This window comes from Callithrix jacchus, chromosome 22, assembly GCF_049354715.1.
Source record: "Callithrix jacchus isolate 240 chromosome 22, calJac240_pri, whole genome shotgun sequence".
Taxonomy (NCBI): Eukaryota; Metazoa; Chordata; class Mammalia; order Primates; family Cebidae; genus Callithrix; species Callithrix jacchus.
The window spans coordinates 12,244,708-12,265,208 of record NC_133523.1 but is presented as its reverse complement, the minus strand read 5'-3'; the positions used below and the strand labels follow the sequence as shown (position 1 = coordinate 12,265,208).

Sequence of the window (20,501 nt, the reverse complement as noted above, 5' to 3'; positions counted from 1 at the left end):
CCTTTAGATGTCACCTGCTCTGGGTTCGAGATCTGAAGGGATTTATTCCGGACGGGAGAACTGAATAATACCACCTGTGCTGATGCAGGTTGGGAGGACCTGGAGGGCTTGAGATCTTTCCACTGGGGTCAGCGGGGGTGGGTGCACCTCCACACACCCTTTTTTTCTTTAAACAAGATTGTTCCTTAATTCCCTGATACTCCCTTTGAATACATGATTTTAGCCACCATCATAGCGAATTGCATCGTTCTCGCACTGGAGCAGCATCTGCCTGATGACGACAAGACCCCGATGTCTGAACGGCTGGTGAGTGATGTCTTTTCTTGGGGGCTTCTCCTTAGCTCTAGCAGGCCATTGATTTTGGGGGGAGTGGAGCAGGGCACAGAGGAGGCTCTCAGTGCTGGAGCCCAGAGCCAGGTCATGGGAAGCCTAAATTTCTTTTTTTATTTTTTCTCAAAACAGAATCTTGCTCTGTTACCCAGGCTGGAGTACAGTGGCTTCATCGTAGCTCACTGCAGCCTCCACCTCCTGGGCTCCAGCCATCCTCCCACCACAGCCTCCTCAGTAGCGGGGACTACAGGCACTACCATGCCCAGATTTTCTTACTTTTATCTTTTTTGTAGATGATGGTCTCACTAGGTTGCTTAGGCTGGTCTCAAACTCCTGGGCTCAAGCCATCCTTCCACCTCAGCCTCCCAAAGTGTTGGGATTACAGACATCAGTTGCTGTGTGCAGTCAGTGTCATGACCACCAATGATATAGGAGAGGAAAGACACCCTCACTGCCTGCCACACACCCTCACCATCTAGCGGATCTGGTGTCAGCAGGGAGAGACTCAGGTGACAAGTGGTCACATGGTCCCTGAGAAAATCCTATTCCAAACGAGATTCTCGTGAAAAATGTTGACTGCACCCCAAAAGAGTGTTAACAGAGTACAGTGAATGCCCCCACGAACCCATCCCCCAGATTCAACTCTTCTGTCCTTTTCCTTTCCTTGCCTTTTTTTGATAGAAGTGATTTCAGGCACATCAATTCACCACGCACACTTAAGTCTGTGTCACTAAAAACATGGATGTTTTCTGGCAGGGCGCGGTGGCTCAAACCTGTAATCCCAGCACTTTGGGAGGCTGAGGCAGGCAGATCACTCGAGGTTAGGAGTTTGAGGTCAGCCTGGCTGATGTAGTAAAACCCCGTCTCTACTAAAAATACAAAAATTAGCCAGGCGTAGTGGTGAGCACCTGTAATCCCAGCTACTCGGGAGGCTGAGGCAGGAGAATCACTTGAAACCAGGAGGTGGAGGCTGTAGTGAGCTGAGATCACGCCACTGCACTCCAGCCTGGGCAATGAGCAAGCCATCTTAAACAAATAAAAAACATGAATCTTTTTCTTATGTAGACACAGTGATGTTATCACACCCGGCACAATGAACTGTGGTTCCTCAGAATCATCTAAGACCCAGTCGGTTTTCAAATGTCCATGATTGTTTTGGCAATATCTTTTTTTAAAAAAGTGAGGGAGGAAGGAAGAAACCCCAAAAGGATTTTTCCATGCCCTCCCCCAGGTGCTCCACCCTCAAAGAACCTCCATGCGTTCAGCTATCCAGGAGCCCTCTGAATCCTGGCATTTTTGGGGTTTTATGGAGGCCTCCTTACATAAGCATGAGGGATGAAATCACTGACCATTGGTAACCAACTTGACTTTCGGCCCCTCTCTCCCAGAGGTTGCAGGGTGGGGCTGAAAATCCCAACCCTCTAATCATGCCTCAGTTTTCCCCGTGACCAGCCTCTATCCTTAAGCTACCTAGAGGCTGCCAGCCACGAGTCAATCGTTAGCCTATAAAAAGTCATCCCTTTGGAGATCCCCAGGACTGTAGGAGCTGTACATCAGGAAACAGTGTGAAACACCAAACACATATTTCACAGTGTCACAGTCTTCTAAAAACCATAACTAGCCTAGCAAACCTGTGATTTTTAGACTTTTTTTTTTTTTTTAGACGGAGTTTCGCTCTTGTTACCCAGGCTGGAGTGCAATGGTGCGATCTCGGCCCACCGCAACCTCCGCCTCCTGGGTTCAGGCAATTCTCCTGCCTCAGCCTCCTGAGTAGCTGGGATTACACACACGCGCCACCATGCCCAGCTAATTTTTTGTACTTTTAGTAGAGACGGGGTTTCACCATGCTGACCAGGATGGTCTCGATCTCTTGACCTCATGATCCACCCGCCTCGGCCTCCCAAAGTGCCGGGATTACAGGCTTGAGCCACCGCGCCCGGTTTAGACTTTTTCATTTTCACTTAAAATAATGCTAACTGAAAAGAGTCCATTGAAAAACTGGTAAGCTAATAGAAATACCAGTGGCAAGCTGATATGAAAAAAAAAAATCATTTAGGCAGAATGAAATGATTGAAGCTCGAGAAACATAGCTATAACAGATGGGAAAATGTCCACATAGGGGCTCCGATGGAGCAGAGCTTAGAGCTTAATTTCAAATATGATATGTTATCAGCTGGAAGCCAGAACCAGCTGGAGGTTCTGCAGAAGAACTGATGGTGAGGACATCGGCCACGTACCAGCCAGTACAGAAGTCCTATCCCAACCCTGTAACAGTCTGAATGGCTGTATTGGTATATACCAGCTGAGAGCCGTCCTAAAGGGTCAGATTTAGCGGTGGGGTCAGTGCACAATCTCCACCCTCAAATCCTTGAATGCTGCGTATGACAAATAAATCCTCTAAACCAAATGCTTCCATTAGAACTTTCTGCAGTCACAGAAAAGTTCTCCGTCTGCCCTGTCCAATATGATTTCCACTTGAAATGTAGCCAGTGTGACTGCTGAACTGCATTTTTTTATTTTATTGCATTTAAATTAATTTTAATTGAAATAGCCACATGTGGCCTGTAGCTGTCATATTGACTAAGGCAGGTGCAAGCAAATGATTCTACTTGGTAAAGTGGCATGTGAGGTTGGCCCAAAAGGAAGGAAGGAGGAAGGTGCCTTCTCTGAGTGTTGGCTTTGCTTCCAAAAGGCTTTGGACAAGAGGCAGTGAGGGGTGGTGAGTGCAGGAGGGTCGGCGGAAGCAAGAGGGTGCTGGGTACTGATTTTTAGGTGGGCTGGTTCCCTGGTCTTGCCAACATCTGCCCAGCCCAAGATGCCGACCTTGCCTTCTCTTCCTTCCAGGATGACACAGAACCATACTTCATTGGGATTTTTTGTTTCGAGGCTGGAATTAAAATCATTGCCCTTGGGTTTGCCTTCCACAAAGGCTCCTACCTGAGGAATGGCTGGAACGTCATGGACTTCGTGGTGGTGCTAACGGGGTAAGTGGCGCATGCTGTACTCTTGAGATTTAACTAGCTGAAGAATTATGAGGCTTTTGGTTGGTGTGGTCCAGGCCAGGCTCAGGAAGGCTGAGCCCTTGTGTTCTCCCTCCCCTCGTTATGCACCTGACTCCTTTCTGCCAACCCCCCACATCCATATTTCAGCCGTGTATTACAGCAGATGCTTTCTGTTACAATTAAAATAATAGCTCATTATAGTTGGCTGCTTCTAGAGTGCTTTATGGGCATTCTCTGATTTAATCCCTGCAACAACCCAATGAATTAGGAAATATTAATATTCCCATCTGAGCACTGCGGAATCAGAAACTCAGAGTGTAACTTGCTTAAGGCCACCCAGCAAGTAAGTGATGGAACTGGGATATGAACAGGAGATGATGTGTTACAGAACTCAAGGTCTTAAATGTTGTACATGCATTGGTCTCTTGCTTTGCTTGAGGATATCTTGCCTTTATTTCAAGTTGGTGAATGTTTTTTGAAAATGTCTGAGTACAAGGGATTGTGGTTATGACTAAGGAGAAAACCAAGCTAAATAAGGTACAGTCACTGTCTTCAAGGAGTTTTCAGATCCACATGTGATGAACCGTGGTTGAAATGTGTGTACACTTTCCTCTAAGCACCCTGTATGAGGTAGCACTTGCTGCTATAACAAAAGATTCAAAACTAGGAAATGACTTACACACAGCAGAAGTTTATTTCTCACTCATAGAAAATTCAAAACTGAGCTGGGTGTGGTGGTGCATGTCTAGAATCTCAGCACTTTGGGAGGCTAAGGTGGGAGGATCACTTGAGCCCAGGAGTTGAAGACCAGCCTTGGGCAACACAGTGAGACTGTCATCCCTAAAACATAAAACAAAATAAAAATTAGCTAGGCATGGTGGTAAATACCTGGGAGAATTGCTTGAGCCCAGGGGTTGGAGGACGCAGTGAGCTATGATCATACCACTGAACTTCAGCCTGGGCAAAAGCCTCCCAAAGTGCTGGGAGCAAGACCCCATCTCAAAAAAAGAAAGTCCAAAATAATTGTTCCTAGTTGTCAGGCTGATCTCCTCCAATGACTGAGGGACCCTGGTCCTTGCCATATTGTGGCTCTTCATTGTCAGCCCACAGCATCCAGTAACTCAATGCTTGTCTGTATCAAACCAGGAAAGAGAAATGAGCATAGAAGGTGATACTTGGGAAGGTTTATGAGGTTGGAAGGGGTGTGGCTCATACTTGTTCCGTTCATATCCTGTTGGCCAGAACTTGATCACATGACCACACATCACTGCAAGGGAAGCTGGGAACTGTCAGATTGTGCTTAGAAGAAAAGGGAAATGGATTTGGAGAATGACCCACCAGTCTCTGTCAGGGACCGTAAAGACTTCTATTAGATTTCAGTATGGACATTACTGTCTGGTACCAATGGCTGGCTCCTCCTCTTCCCACTCTCTGCTCTCCTCTGGGCTCTTCTATTCTAAGATCCTTCTTCCCTGGACACCTTTTTCATAGTAATTATTTACAGGATCATAGCTCTCCGTGTTTTGTTGCTGCTCCAGGTTCTGTCTCTCCTGGCGGATGTGATAGGTTGCAGCACCCACGCTGTGCTGGCTGGACTCTCACAATGCAGATCTGTTTCAGAGCAATGTTGCCTCTCGCAGAAGGAACTGTGTCACGTTGGGATGTTTCTGTAGAGGCCTTCAGATGTCTGTGATCTGTTGTAAGGACTTTTGGCTAGCTCTCATGGGCTTGGGTGTGGCAAGGGATCTTTGTTAGCTGTGCTCACAGTTCGGTGGCTTGGAACCTTGGTGGATTCCAAGGACATATTATGGTGCTGGGCACTTACACTCTACCAGGAAACTTATCTGGAAACAGCCTAGTGGCTTTTTTATTGTTAAAGAAATGTAAAGCTGGGCGGGGTGGTTCATGCCTGTATTTCCAGCACTTTGGGAGGCCAGGGTGGGAGGATTGAGCCCAGAAGTTTGAGACCAGCCTGGGCAACTTAGCAAGACCACATCTCCTCAAAATAAAAATTAAAAATATATAAAGCTGGGTACGGTTGGCACATGCCTGTAACCCCAATTACTCAGGAGGCTGAAGAAGTAGATTGCTTGATCCTAGGAGTTCGAGACCATCCTGGGCAGCCTAGCAAGATCTCATGCAAAACTAAGTAGAGAATAATAGAACAAACACCTCTAACTCCTGTGTACATATTCATTTATTCAATGACTGTTTATTGAACACCTCTATGTGCCAGGTCCTGTTCTAGGCTCTGGGACACAGAAGTAAACAAAATAGAAAAATCCCCTATTCTCATGGAGCTCATAGTCTAGTCATGGAGAGGGACAAAATTGATGGATGAATCTAGTGTGTCAGATGGCAGCGAGGGGTATAGAGGAAAAATAAAGCAGGGAGGGAAAGAGTGTGTTGCAGGCAGGGCTCAGGGGTGCTGGAAGCCGGGGAAGGCTTCACTGGGAAGATGACATCTGGATGAAGACCTAAGGGAGGCGAGTGAGTGAGCCATGAGGATAGCTGGAACAGAGTGTCAGGCAAAGGGAACAGCCAGTGCGAAGGCTCTGAGGCTGGACTATATGTGGCATGTTTGGTCGACAGCAAGAAGGCCTGAGTGGCTGCAGAAGGTGACCAGAAGAATGGGGAGAATTGAGGATAGAGAGGTAATGGAGTAACCAGCCATCAAAACAAAACTTTTCTTTTTTCTTTCCTCCCTTTCCCCTTTCCCTTTCCCTTCCTTCTGACAGAGTCTCCCTCTGTCACCCAAGCTAGAGTGCAGTGGTACAATCTCAGCTCACTGCAACCTCTGCGTCCTGAGTTCAAGTGATTCTCCTGCCTCAGCCTCCCAAGTAGCTTGGGTTACAGGGTATGCCATGACACCTACCTGATTTTTATATTATTAGTAGAGACGGGTTTACACCATGTTGGCTAAGCTGGTCTCAACCTCCTGACCTCAAGTGATCCACCTGCCTCGGCCTCCCAAAGTGCTGGGATTACAGGCATGAGCCACCACGCCCAGCAAAGTAAAACCTTTCTAATCCCTGTTTTCTCCCTCCCTAGACCCCTGTTTTCTCTCTCCCATCCAGAAGTACTTTCCTGAATTTTATTTTTATTGTTTCCACGTACATATTTACACTTTATGCTACCTATTTTACACTTAAAAATGCATCTGAAACAGCGTCAGAATGAGAATAGCTTACACTCCGACTACCTACATAGATAAGAAATACGTGGGCTGGGAATGGTGGCTCACACCTGTAATCCTAGCAATTTAGGAGGCAAAGATTGAAGGATCACTTGAGGCCAGAAGTTTGAGACCAGCCTGGCCAATGTAGTGAAACCCCATCTCTACAAAATGAAATCCGACATAATAAAATAATTAGCTGGACATGATGGTGTGCTCCTGTAGTCCCAGTACTCAGGAGGCTGAGATGGAAGGATCACTTGAGCCCAGAAGGTCAACGCTGCAGTGAGCTGTGACTGCACTCCAGCTTGGGCAACAGAGCAAGACCCTGTCCCTAAAAAATAATTGTTTTGTTTTGTTTTGTTTAAGAAATAAAGGCCGGGTGTGGTGGCTCACACTTGTAATCCTAGCACTTTGAGATACCAAGGCAGGAAGATTGCCTGAGTCCAGGACCATTCTGGGCAACATAGCAAAACCCCATCTATACAAAAAAAAAATGCAGTAAGTTACCTAGGCATGATGACATATGCCTGTAGTCCCAGTGACTCGGGAGGCTAAGGTGGGAGGATCACCTGAGCCCAGGAAGTCAAGGCTGCAGTGAGCCATGACTGTACCACCGCACTCCAGCCTGGGTAATGAAGTAAGACCTTGTGAAAGAAAGAGAAAGAGACGGGGAGAAGGAGAGAGAGAGAGAAAGAAGAGGGGAGGGGAGGGGAGAGGAGAGGAGAGGAGGAGGGAGGGGAGAAGGAAAGAGGGAAGGAGGAAAGAAGGAAGGAAGGAAGGAAGAAAAGGAAGGAAGGAAGGAAGGAAGGAAGGAAGGAACTGGTTTTCAAACTGTTACATTCCTCTGTAAATGTTTTCTTCTAACCTGACTTTTGTAATCAACATGAAATGTGATTAAATAGCTCTTATATGTCCATTTTCATGACTGCATAGTATTCCATGATAGGACTATGCTGCTGTGCATTTATCTGTTTGGATTGTTTCTGGCTTTGGGCAATTTTGAAGCAAACTGTCCCTGCTTTCTCCCGAGTGAGTTTCTCTAGGGCCCATGCCCAGGAGTGGAACTGCTGACTTGTATACTGCATGCATCCTCAGCCCCACTAGATGTTGCCAAATGGCTCTGCAAAGTGGTTGTGCCAATTCATGCTCTCTGGGGGCTGGCTGCTGCTGGCTGGGGCTGGCTTGACCTTGCTGGCAGGAAGGAGCCTTAAAAATCCGTGTGCAGGTTTTAAAAAAACTTTTAAGTTTAGTGGTACAAGTGCAGATCTCTTACATGCGTAAAGTTGTGCCATGGGGCTTTGTTGTACAGGTGATTTCATCACCCAGTACTAAGTATTAAGCCTAGTACCTGTTAGTTATTTTTCTTGATCCTCTCCGTCCTCCCGTCTTTCACCCTCCAAAAGGCCCCAATGTGTGTTGTTCACCTCTGTGTGTCCATGTGTTCTCATCATTTAGCTCCTACTTACAAGTGAGAACACGCAGCATCTGGTTTTCTGTTTCTGCATTAGTGTGTGAAGAATAACGGCTTCCAGCTCCACCATGTCCCTGCAAAGGACATGATCTTATTCTTTTTTATGGCTGCATAGTATTCCATGGTGTATACATACCACATTTTCTTTATCCAATCTATCATGGATGGGCTTTTGCAGCCCTGTTTTTCATGATAACATGGTTATGGAAACACTTAGGGAAACTCATATACTGCTGAGCACTGTGATAGTTAATATACTGATTGTCAACTTGATTGTCTTGAAGGATGCAAAGTGTTGTTCCTGGGCGCATCTGTGAGGGTGTTGCCAAAGGAGATGAACATTTGAGGCAGTGAACCAGGAGAGGCAGACCCACCCTCAATCTGTGGGCATCATCTAATCAGCTGCCAGTGCGGCCAGAATAAAAGCAGGCAGAAGTTGGAAAGAGCAGACTTCCTGAGTCTTCCTGCCTTCATCTTTCCCCCGTGCTGGATGTTTCCTGCCCTCGATTGTCCAACTCCAAGTTCTTTACACCAGTGGTTTGCCAGGAGCTCTCAGGCCTTGACCACAGACTGAAGGCTGACTGTCGGCTTCCCCACTTTTGAGGATTGAGGGCTTAGACGGATTCACCATTGGCTTTCTTGCTCTGCAGACTGCAGATAGACTATTGTGGGACTTTACCTTGTGACTGTGTGAGTCAGTTCTCCTTAATGAACTCATTTTCATGTATACATCTATCCTATTAGTTTTGTCCCTCTGGAGAACCCTGACTAATACAGGCACCTAGTGGGCCCCATGAAACTGGAGGCCGTCATTCAGTAGGTCAGTTTGTGAGTTGTAAGTGTCTGTATCTCCCTGCTTACAACAGGGTGGCCTTTCTTCTCATTTCCTGTCATCTAGTGGAGGAGATTCTAGATTCATTCCTCTAGGGGAGAAGTTCTTCATCTGGAACAGATAGGTCCTAAGGCTGGGAGCTCATAGTTGGGATGAATGAACCCACTGAATTTTTTTTTTTTTGAGACAGGGTTTTGCTCTTGTTGCCCAGGCTGGACCGCAACGGCATGATCTCAGCTCACCACAACCTCCGCCTCCCGGGTTCAAGTGATTCTCCTGCCTCAGCCTCCTGAATAGCTGGGGTTACAGGAATGTGCTACCACGCCCGGCTAATTTTGTATTTTTAGTACAGACAGAGTTTCTCCATGTTGGTCAGGCTGGTCTCAAACTCCCGGCCTCAGGTGATCCACTCATCTCGGCCTCCCAAAGTGCTGGGATTATAGTTGTGAGCCATCATGTGCAGCCGCACCCACTGAAATTTTATGCAAAAAAAATTGTGTGTGCATATATATATTTTTTCTGGTCTGTAGTATTTATTAGATTCTCAGAGAAACCTGACCCTATCATGAAGAGCTACTATTCTAGATTGCGTTCCTTTCTTTTTTAAATTCATCATGCATTTATTTCAGTTGCTTTTCTTGCTCTTGTTTCTCTGGTAATCAATTATCCTCATTGTCCGGTGGTTCTGGCTCCTTCAAATCAGGCACATCGCTCAGATTTTATTACTCCAAACTCCAGGGTGCTGTTTACTGTCCTATTGGGTTATAAGCTAGGAACAGCAAGAAGAAACAAAAGTTCTGTATGAGCTGGTGCAGTGGCAAATCCCTGGAATTCCAGCTACTAGGGAAACTAAGGTGGGAGGATTCCTTGAGCCCAGGAATTAAAGGCCAGCTTGGGCAACAAAGTGAGATTTTTGTCTGAAAAATTAAACAAAAAAAAAAATCCAGGCTGGGCACAGTGGCTCATGCCTATAATCCCAGCACTTTAGGAGGCCAAGGCAGGCGGATCACTTGAGTTCAGGAGTTTGAGACCAGCCTGGCCAACATGGTGAAAACCCATCTGTACCAAAAATGCAAAAAAAAAAAAATAATAATTAGCCTGGTGTGATGGTGTGGTGTGTGCCTGTAATCCCAGTATCTTGGGAGGCTGAGGCAAAAGAATCGCTTGAATCCAGGAGGCAGAGGTTGCAGTGAACTGAAGATTGTGCCACTGTACTCCAGTCTGGGCAACAGAGTGACACTCCGTCTCAAAAAAAAAAATCCACATACACGCACATACACATACACACACACATACATGTCACACACATACACAACATACATGCACACACACATACACGCACAAGCACGCACGTACTCATACACACACACATACACACACATCATGCAGACCTAGCCTTCTGCACAATGTCAATGGTGGAGAAGCACAGTAGACACTTAATTCTATGTTTCAGAGAGGAAGGGACTCAAATACATTAATTTGACATTGAGACAATGATTACTTTAATGAGTACTTCCATTTTTTTTCTTTTTTTGATACAGAGTCTCACTCTGTCTTCCAGGCTGGAGTCCAATGACGGAATCTCAGCTCACTGCAGCCTCCGCCTCTTGGGTTCCAGCAGTTCTCCTACCTCAACCTCCCGAGTAGCTGGTATTACAGGCCTGCACTGCCATGCCTGGTTAATTTTTGTATTTTTAATAGAGATGGGGTTTCACCATACTAGCCAGGCTGATCTTGAACTCCTGGTGTCAGGTGATACCCCCACCTCAGCCTCCCAAAATGCTGGGATTACAGGTGTGAGCCACCACGCCCGTCCTGATGAGTACTTTCTGATTAATCTCTTGTCCTCTCAGATTCCTGAAGCAAACCACAGCGTTAAAACATCATTCATTGTTTTTGTGGACTGCCGAGGTGTTTGCCTTCTTCTTGGGTGAAGTTTGGTGGAAAAGATCTTGCCCGTGAATATCTGTTTGTTCTTTGTTCTCTGAGGCTCAGAGCCTCAGAGAAATCCTAACTCTGTAATTTTGTCAAGCTCTTGTAAGGCATATTTTCATTGCATTTGTGTTCCGATTATGAAACTTAAAATGTGTGAGAGAAAGATTTCAGAAGCTTGGCTGTATGTCTGAGATGACAGTGCGTTTACTGTAACGTTCAAATATATATAAATATCGAAGAGATCAAATAACACAAATTGTGCATGTTGAGAAGAGAGACTGAATCTCCCCAGAGAAGGGGGTAAACACAATTGGTTTTTTTTCTTTTTTTATTCACAGGGTTGGCACTGTACTTGGCACAGAATAAATGTTCAGTAAAATGAATGGCTATTAAGCTGGAAAATGGTAACACTTCTAATAATGAGTGTTCTGGGAAATTTACTAAGCTGTTTAAGATGGGACCAACCCACTGATATAGTCAGATAGTCCAGGAGTCTATGGCAGATGTCCTGAGCATCGGATGAGATATAAGACAAAGAGAAGCTCTGGGTCTTTGCCAGCTCTGACATTTTCTGACTCTGTGAAAACAAATGTTCCTTTTTAGAAGAGTCTGTAAACTCTCTCAGGCTTTGGGCTGTTTTGTTGAAGATCGGAGGCAAGGAAAAGATGCACGTGTACAGGGACCAGCAGGGAAAGATGTTGTTTTTGGTCTTTCTGGCATCATTGCATTTTAAGGCTCCACGGGCTCTGGCTAGTTCAGCCCTTCTGTTCTACTCACAAAGAGGTGAAGTAGTTTGCCCCAAGTCATGCAGAAATGGTGACAAGGGGTATTCTAGAGTAAGAAGGTATCTTCAGGCCGGGCGCAGTGGCTCAAGCCTGTAACCCCAGCACTTTGGGAGGCTGAGGCGGGCAGATCATGAGGTCGAGAGATCGAGACCATACTGGCCAACATGGTGAAACCCCGTCTCTACTAAAAATACAAAAAAATTAGCCAGGCATGGTGGCGCGTGCCTGTAATCCCAGCTACCCGGGAGGCTGAGGCAGGAGAATTGCTTGAACCCAGGAGGCGGAGATTGCAGTGGACTGAGATCGTGCCACTGCACTCCAGCCTGGCGCCTGGCAACTGAGTGAGACTCTGTCTCAAAAAAAAAAAAAAGAAGGTGTCTTCATGTCACAGAGCCTGGGACCCTGGCTTCGTGGGCAATGGGAGTGGCATAAATGCTTAATATCACCCCTTGGGTTCTGCCACTAGGGCCCAGCTCTCTCTTCCTTCCTCTTGCCCCCTGACTAGCTTATGGCCTCTTTCCAGAGAATTAGAAAGGGATCCTCAGAGAATAATCCCAGTTCCCTCGCTTTGTATTAGATAGTTGAGGAAACCAATCTCAGGGGGGTCAGTGTCTTGACCATATACCTCTCATATTCTCTCTCCTTTTCGATTAATTGAATAAATACATGCAGTTGTGTCTTACCTTCTTTTTTCACCCCTGCCCCATGCAACTTCTCTGAGTTGCCTTCTCATGTAAACAGCATTCCAAAAGCAACAACAAAACACAACCAGCATTCTAACTCATGAGACCAACAACAGTTCCTATAAATACCAGCCACCTTATATTTTACTGTATCTCTGCAGTAATTTCTCCCCTCCACAGATCTGTCATCCTTGGTACCAAAAGGATTCCCCACTGTGACACAAATGCTTTTAGTCATTCTCCATGAGTTATTCCATTGAGACAGCATCAATCCTTTTTATTGTTCAAAGCATATGGTTGTCATGATATTTGCCGGACTGTGTTTCACCAGGAACCACATCACTTCCTAGCAGCAGGAGCTAGTTCCTTCCATCTTCCAACAACACCAGCAGTGACGTTAGCTGCAATAGTTGTTATTCTTATCATTTCTTGAGTATGTACTGTGTGGCAGGGACTACATTAAGAGTTTTATGTGCATTGTCACATTTAGCCTCACTAGCCTTTGTACAGATGAATCTGAGGCTCAGAGAGGTTAAGCTGTTTGCAAGGGGGTCACACAGCTGCTAAGGGATCGATCTCAAGCACTCTGCTAGGACACTTCTCTAAACCTAGGATAGCACTGGTCAACCCAGCATCCTTGGGAATGTAATACCTCTTATTAACAGTGCTGGCAACATTGATAAACTAAAACTTAGGAGATGCTTACAACATGATATACAATGTACGTACATAGGCACCCACCTTAATCTCAGCACTTTGGGAGGCCAAATCAGGAGGATCACTTGAGCCTAGGAGTTTGAGACCAGCCTGTGCAGCATAGCAAGATGCTGTCTCTATAAAAAGTTTATTTTTAAGTTAGCCAGGTGTGGTGGCCCATGCCTATAGTCCCAGCTAATGAGGAGGCTGAGGCAGGAGGATTGCTTGAGCCCAGGAATTTGAGGCTGCAGTGAACTGTGATCACACCCCTGCACTCCAGCCTGGGTGACAGAGCAAGACTGTCTCTAAAAGTAAAAATAGAAATAAAATTCTTACAACCCTCGAGGTTAAATAAATATTATTATCCCCCTTTACAAATGGAGCAATTGAGGCTCAAAGACACTAAATACCTACTGTTTTAGTCTGTTTTCTGTTGCTTAGAACACCTGAAACTGAATAATTTATAAAGAAAAGCAATTTATTTTTTACAGTTATGAAGACTGAGAAGTTCAAAGTCAAGGCTGCATGGCCTATAATGCACACATACCACTGCACTCCACCCTCGGTGACAGAGTGAGACCCCGTGTCAAAAAATAATAATATAAAACACATTTCAACACGAGTTTTGGAAGGTTTGAAATATTCAAACCAGAGCATCTCTCTCATAAGTGGTGGACCCAGGATTTGAACTAAGGCAGATCTGGATCTAGAAACCATTTTTCTTAAATCCTACACTATTTCCCTAAGGTCAGGTTTGCCAAGGAAAATAAACTTGAGAATTTGAATAGAGCTCTCTGGGCATGGAAAGTCAGGGTGATCCTTCCTTCCCCTCCCCGATCTTGGGTTCCAGTATGGCTGGGAGAAAACAGGAGCAGAAGAGATTTCAAGAAATGAGAAACTGGCCTACCACCGTGGTTAAGGCCCTGACTTCAGAGTCAGAGGAAGCTCTTTCCTCAATGACACTGAGAATATGAGTTGAACTCACTCAACTTCAGTATTCTCACCTGGAAAAAGAGAGCTAAACTAGTGTCTACCTCCTAGGGTTTGCATCACACATGAAAGTTGGCGAACTGAAGGAACAAAACCTAAATTCTTTTTGTGGGGTTGGGGGTGTGTGGTAGATGCTACAAGTTCTCCATGCCTTATTTACCTAGCATACCTCTAAGTTCACCTGCAGCTTCAGTGGTCAGTACCTATGCAAGCTGACCTCTTGGTACACTCCCATCTCTCTACATCTCTGTTGGAGGGCCATCTCTGGCATCACAGAGTTTGCTCAACCCCCACACGAGATGCTTAACAACCTCAGGAGTATCCCTCAACCAGTGAGCTAGAATTTGGTGTATAAACACCTTGGCTTCCTCTTCGCTCAGTGGGAAAAACTGAAAATATGTTATTTCACAGCATCACAGAGGCTCCTCAGTAAATTTGAATCCTGGTGGTTCACCATAAGACCTATTAACTAATGCCCTGTTTCCCAATCTCTCTCTTCCTCATTCCTCCCTTGTAATTCCTTGGATCATCTTCCAACTTAACCACTGGGCCCCAGTTCTTGCCTTGGAGTCTGCTTTCAGAAGACTCCATACAAACTCAAGGAGCAAACGTTGGAAGCCTAGTGGGTTACAGGTTTCAGCACCCTGGACAGCTCTCAGCATACCGTATCATGCTGAAATGTTCTCTTCCCTCCTTCTGCCTCCCGCTGGGTTGGAGAGGGACTGAGCGAAGGCCAGATGGCCAGGTGACCTTGCTCCATACCGAGCTTCTTGGCCATTTTCCCTGTGGGGCTAGAGAAGACCTTGCCATCCATCTCTCTCTGCAGGTTTGGGGGCCGACTGAGGTCTTGTTCTCTTGAATTGCTATGACAAATACCAGCCTGCCTCCAAGGGGCATCTGTCCACTGCCTCTACAGTTTGCATCCCTAACGAGTCCTCTCCTCTCACCAGGGCAGGGAGGTGGCTGCCTGGCAGGCTGCTCGAGGCCAGGAGGCCAAGATTGCGCCACCACACTCACAACAAAGCGAGACTCTTTTTTTCTTTTCCTTTTTTCTCGGGACAGGGTCTCACCTGTTGCCCAAGCTGGAGTGCAGTGGCACGAGCTCTGCTCACTGAAGGCCTCACCTCCCGGGTTCAAGCACTCCCACCTCAGCCTCCCAAGTAGCTGGGATTACAGGTGCACACCACCATGCCTGGCTAATTTTTTCATTTTTAGTAAAGACAGGGTTTCACCATGTTGGTCAGGTGGGTCTCAAACTCCTGACCTCAGTGACCCACCTGCCTTGGCCTCTCAAAGTGCTGGGATTACAGGCATGAGCCACCATGCCTGGCAAACAGAATGAGACTGTCTAAAAAAATAATTTTTTAATGTTCTTTTGCAACCCAGCTGCTTCTTATGCAGGCATCTTTAAATGAGGACAGCCAGTCTACACAGACATGTAAGGAAGCATAGTGGTTAAGACTTGGGCTTTGGGGTTAGCATAGATTCCCAACCTGACTTCACTCTTTTCAAGTTGCGTGACCTTGAGCAAGTTACTGCACCTCCCTGAATCTTTCATTTCTTCATCTTGAAAATGAGAGTAGTAACATTCCTGACTTAGCGGGGCACAGTGGCTCATGCTTGTAATCCCAACACCTTGGGAAGCCGAGGAGGGTGGATTGCTTGAACTCAGGACTTTTAAGGCCATTCTGGGCAACATGGTAAAACTTCATCTCTACAAAAACAAAACAAATTGAAAATTGTCTGGGTGTGATAGTGTGTGCCTGCAATCCCAGCTACTCAGGAGGCTGAGGTGGAAGAATCACTTGAGCCCAGGAGGTCGAGGCTTCAGTGAGCTGTGATTGCACCACTGCAGTCCACCTGGGCAACAGAGTGAGACCCTGTCTCAAACAAACACACAAAACAACAACAACAAAATACTCCCACCTTATGGAGTTGTTTTCGTGGTTTCTTGAGCTAATGTCTGACACATACTGGGCTGGGTTTATGGATGTTATTTATCCACGGGCACTCTGAAGAAGGAGAAAGTGATATAGTCCATTGGACCTCAGCTTCCTCATCTGTGGAATGGGAATAATAATTGCACCTACCTGAAAAGGTCAAAGTCAATGAGATACATATAAGGAATTTAGAACAGAAACTGGCACAGAAGAAGTGCTCAATTATATTAACTCCTGCAAGACTAATAACTATAATTATAATGATAATAATTATTACTACTTCTCCAGTCCCAGTTACATGGGCCAGTTAGTTACCTGTAGAGAACATTTGCTATTATTAGTTGGGTTCCCAATATCTGACCTTCCTTTCCAATTTAGGGAGAATCCTCCCCTTTGTATATAGTACTGCTGGTTCATGGGACCCACACTCACTTATAAGTTGAAGGTGAAAGGGATCCATCCTCTCCCATCCCCTGGTAGTCAGGGCATGTGATTTAAACTCAACCAGGGCCAGGCACAAGGGCTCACTCTTGTAATCCCAGCACTTTGGGATGCCAACATGGGAGGCATCTGAGCTTGAGCCACGCCCAGAAGTTGGAGACCAGATTGGGCAACATAGTGAGACCCCTATTTCTAAAAAAAAAAATTTTTTTAATTAACTGGGGGTGGTAGCACAGGTTTGTAGTTCCAACTACTCAGGAGGCTGAGGCAGGAGGATTGCTTGAGCCCAGGAGGTCAAGCTGCAGTGAGCTGTGATAATGCCACTGTACTCCAGCCTAGCCTGGGCAACAGAGCAAGACCCTGTCTCCAAAAACAAACCAACAAAAAACTCAACCAGTCACGTGTTTTCCTACCCAGGAGTTTGAAAATGGACCAAGTGATCCAAACGTGATGGTCGGGATTTTTTCATGGCAGCCTGCTGCAGGAGGAGGTCAGGCTGGCTACATTGTTCCTGCCCATTTTCCAAACCCTCTCTTCTGGTCCCCTATTGATCATCTGAGCTTCCTAAAAATCCCTTTTATGCCTAAGATAGCCGGTCAGTATTTGGTTTTGCAATTAAGAATCCAGACTGATCCTGAGATAGAGATTTGAGGGCAAGTGGTTTGTTTGCCAATACCAGGAAATGGGAACAGGACAGAAAGAAGGGAAAGGGAAAGGGAAAGCTGGGCATGGTGGCTGACTCCTGTTATCTCAGCACTTTGGGATGCCGAGGAATGCGGATCACCTGAGGTCAGGAGTTTGAGACCAGCCTGGCCAACATGGCGAAACCCCATCTCTCCTCAAAATACAAAAGTTAGTGGGGTGCAGCAACACACACCTGTAATCCCAGCTACTTGGGAGGCTGAGGCATGAGACTTGCTTGAACCCGGGAGGCAGAGGTTGCAGTGAGCGGAGATGGTGTCTCAGCCCTGAGCAACAGAACAAGACTCTGTATTTAAAAAAAAAAAAGTAACCTGTAAATATTTGCATTTGCAGATGAGTTACAGCTGTGGGCAGCTAGTGCTTAAGCCATCTGGGGAACTTTGGGAGGTTGTGAACCTGCCTTTCAGAGCCAGCCCACCTGAACAAGGAAGGTGGGATGAGGGAATCCTTCTGGGGACATGAGCTCGCCTTCTGGGAATCCTTCTGGGTACATGGGCTCTTGTGGCTTTCCCGGAATTTGGACTAAGCATGTTTTTGTGGCAAGAATGTCATATGTATTGGCAGGGAGCAGTGCAGGCGGGGTACAGACACAGCACCCACAGTGGGTGCCTCATCACTGCGCTCATCTAACCCTGCCCTGAATTGTAATTTAATTGCCTACGTTTCCTGGTGAAGCATTTGGAGGGTCTGTTCATCTCAGCAACAAAAAGGAAGTGAGTTTCACCCTATTAACCCCGAAGAGGCAGTGCAACCAAAGAACTGCTGTATACGGAAGAGATAAATGAGGGGCAACTGGAAGCCCAGCCCTGGTCCTTTACAAAGTTTCATCTCCATTGATGTTCTGGAGACTAAGAATTTGCTCTCCTTCCGGACTCAGTGGATTGCAGGGTTACTGTGCAGGGAGGAGCAGATATCAGAGTGTATTAAAGGCATGGAAGTTCAAAACAGAAGAGGCAAGCAGGATTCAGGTGGGATCCAGGACCTGGGAGTGGGGATGCATTAGTAACATTTTGTATTGTCTTTGGTTGGGGATGATGAGTAAAGTTCGTTTCAGAGAAACGAATGAGCAAACCAGGTTTGCCTCATTGTGAAGTGAGAACTGCATCCTTGATGTAGGAGATGGCACTGCATCCTGTGTGTTCACACCTGAAAAGGGAAGATGTGTGGTTCCTGTATTCCTGTTGTGGAGTCACGCATGGTTCAGAACTGAGGAAACATTTGAAGGATGTATTAGGAGTGCGTTTGGCAGCAAGTAACAAAAAATCCAACTTGCAGGGGCTTAAAAAACACAGGGGCTTATCGTTTTTATGTTACAAACAGTCCAGAGTGGTCCTTGGTTGGGATTGGCTAGCATCTTTGTGATTTTTCTTGGCCTTTACCTCATAGTTACAAAATGGTTGCTGGAGCTCCATGCATCACATCCACACTCATGGCAGGATGAAGCATGGATGGAATGGCAGCATCCGGCTCTGCCAGTTTGTGTCAAGTGGAATAAAAACTTTCCTGGAAACCATTTGTAAACTTCTACGTATATTTCATTGACCAGAAATATGTCACAGGGCCACATCTAGCTCCAAGAGTGCTTAGAAAAGTATTTCACTTTTCTGTGGTTCTGGAGACTCTTCTAACTTTTGATTCTACATATGGTTAGAGGGTACATTGAAAATCAAGGATAGGAGTGATGGCTCATTCCTGTAATCCCAGCATTTTGGGAAGCTGAGGCAGGAGGATCGCTTGAGGCCAGGAGTTTGAGACCAGCCTGAGCAACATAACAAGACCTTATCTCTATTAAAAAGAATTTTTTTTTAAATTAGCCAGGCATGGTGGTGCATGGCTGTAGTCCTCCTTGCTGCTTGGGAAGATCACTTGAGCCCAGGATTTGAGTTTATGTGGAGCCATGTTTCACCACTGCACTCCAGCCCGGGCCGCAGAGTGAGACCATGTCTCAAAATAAAACGAAGTCAGGACATTTTATTTTAAAACTCTTAGTGTACCTCATATTTACCTCTTCTGTATGCTCCTTTGCATCAGTTATATATTGCCATATTACTGCTGTGTAACAAACAATCCCCAAGACCCAGTGGCTTATCATGACAAGCATTTACTCAGCTCATGATTCTCAAGGGTGGCAGTTTAGGCAGATAAAGCACCAGTTAGGTGCTTTAGCTGGTCTCATTTGAGCTCATTCATGCATCTTTGGTCAGCTGTGGGTCAACTGGGTGGCTCTTCTGTTCGGCTGTTGGCTGGCTGCAGACTGGTCTAGGATGACTTTGGCTGGAATGACTGTGGTCTGTTCCCTGCGGTCTTTCATCCTCCAGCAGGCTAGCCTGAGCTAGTTCACGTGGCAGCAGTGGGATTCTAAGAGAAAGAGGAAGTATTCAGCCTTCCTAAGGGCTAGTCTCAGGAATGACACACCATCATGTGGGCCACTGTTGTCCAAAGCAAGCAATGAGGCTGGTCCAGATTCAAGGAATGGAGCAACAGACCCCATCTGGTATTCACCTGGGGCCACTGGAGCCTCATTCCTGATCCCTGAGGCTTTCTGCCCTGACCTCTGTGGGCCACAGAGCACACTTTCACCTTCCTTTCCACCACTGACCCTCAGCAATAAATGTAGATGACGTGTCATTACTGTGTCACTTGCACAGTGAAAAGGAGGAAAAAATGTCAGCAAAAACTCTGCTGAGAGCATGAGGCTCATCATACAGCAAGCTGGAATGAAAAGTGGGAATGATTACACAGCCTCCTCAGATGTTTCCGGCTTTTATCAGATGTCACTGTGATACCTGAGTTCTGAACCCTCACAGGTGGTTGGAGTGCAAGGGACGAGATTTCTTGTCTGCCATGCTGACACGCACAGCCATGCACCCTGGCTCCCTCTGTCCACTGGGGCTTTTGATTTTGTTTGTTGAAGTATCACCCACTCCCGATTAGAGCTGGATGGAAACCTGGCTCTGATTCCACTGGCTCAGGTGAGGGCAGAGGCCACGCTGGTGGACATCTATGGGGAGACTTTAACTCTTCTCCCTCCCACCTCAACTCTTTCTGTTTCTGTCTCTTTTTGTTTTGTTTGTTCGATTTTTGAAATGGAGTTTCACTCTTCTTGTCCAGGCTGGAGTGCAGTGGCACAATCTCGGCTCACTGCAACATCTGCCTACTGGGTTCAAGCGATTCTCCCACCTCAGCCTCCTGAGTAGCTGGGATTACAGGTGCATGCCACCACGCCTGGCTAATTTTTGTATTTTTAATAGAGACGGGGTTTCTCTATGTTGGCCAGGCTGGTCTCAAACTGCTGACCTCAGGTGATCCTCCTGCCTCGGTCTTTCAAAGTGCTGGGACTACAAGCTTGAGCCACTGCGCCTGGTCCCCCCCTTTTTTTTCTTAGCTACCTCCACCTCTCTTCCCTTCTGCAGTGCCAGGTTTATGGAAACCGAGGCCAGTGTAGAGATGAGCTTCAGAGAGCATGAACTGAGCAGCTGCTGGGTCTTAGATCCTTTACATAGCTTATCACCTTCA

At 46.3% G+C, this 20,501-nt stretch overlaps 1 protein-coding gene across 21 annotated transcripts in view; it reads left to right on the top strand.

Moving 5' to 3' along the window:
* CACNA1A (calcium voltage-gated channel subunit alpha1 A) overlaps window positions 1-20,501 on the top strand; it is a 424,329-nt gene that overhangs the window by 173,995 nt on the left and 229,833 nt on the right. For 15 of the 21 annotated variants that reach the window (XM_078360718.1, XM_078360717.1, XM_078360715.1 and 12 more), the window contains exons 4-5: window positions 201-306; window positions 3,175-3,314. In XM_078360718.1, coding sequence (XP_078216844.1) covers window positions 201-306; window positions 3,175-3,314 — 246 coding nt within the window. Of the gene's footprint in view, window positions 1-7; window positions 89-200; window positions 307-3,174; window positions 3,315-20,501 lie in introns of all 21 variants that reach the window. The other 6 variants (XM_078360721.1, XM_078360722.1, XM_054249539.2 and 3 more) reach the window with 2 other exon arrangements.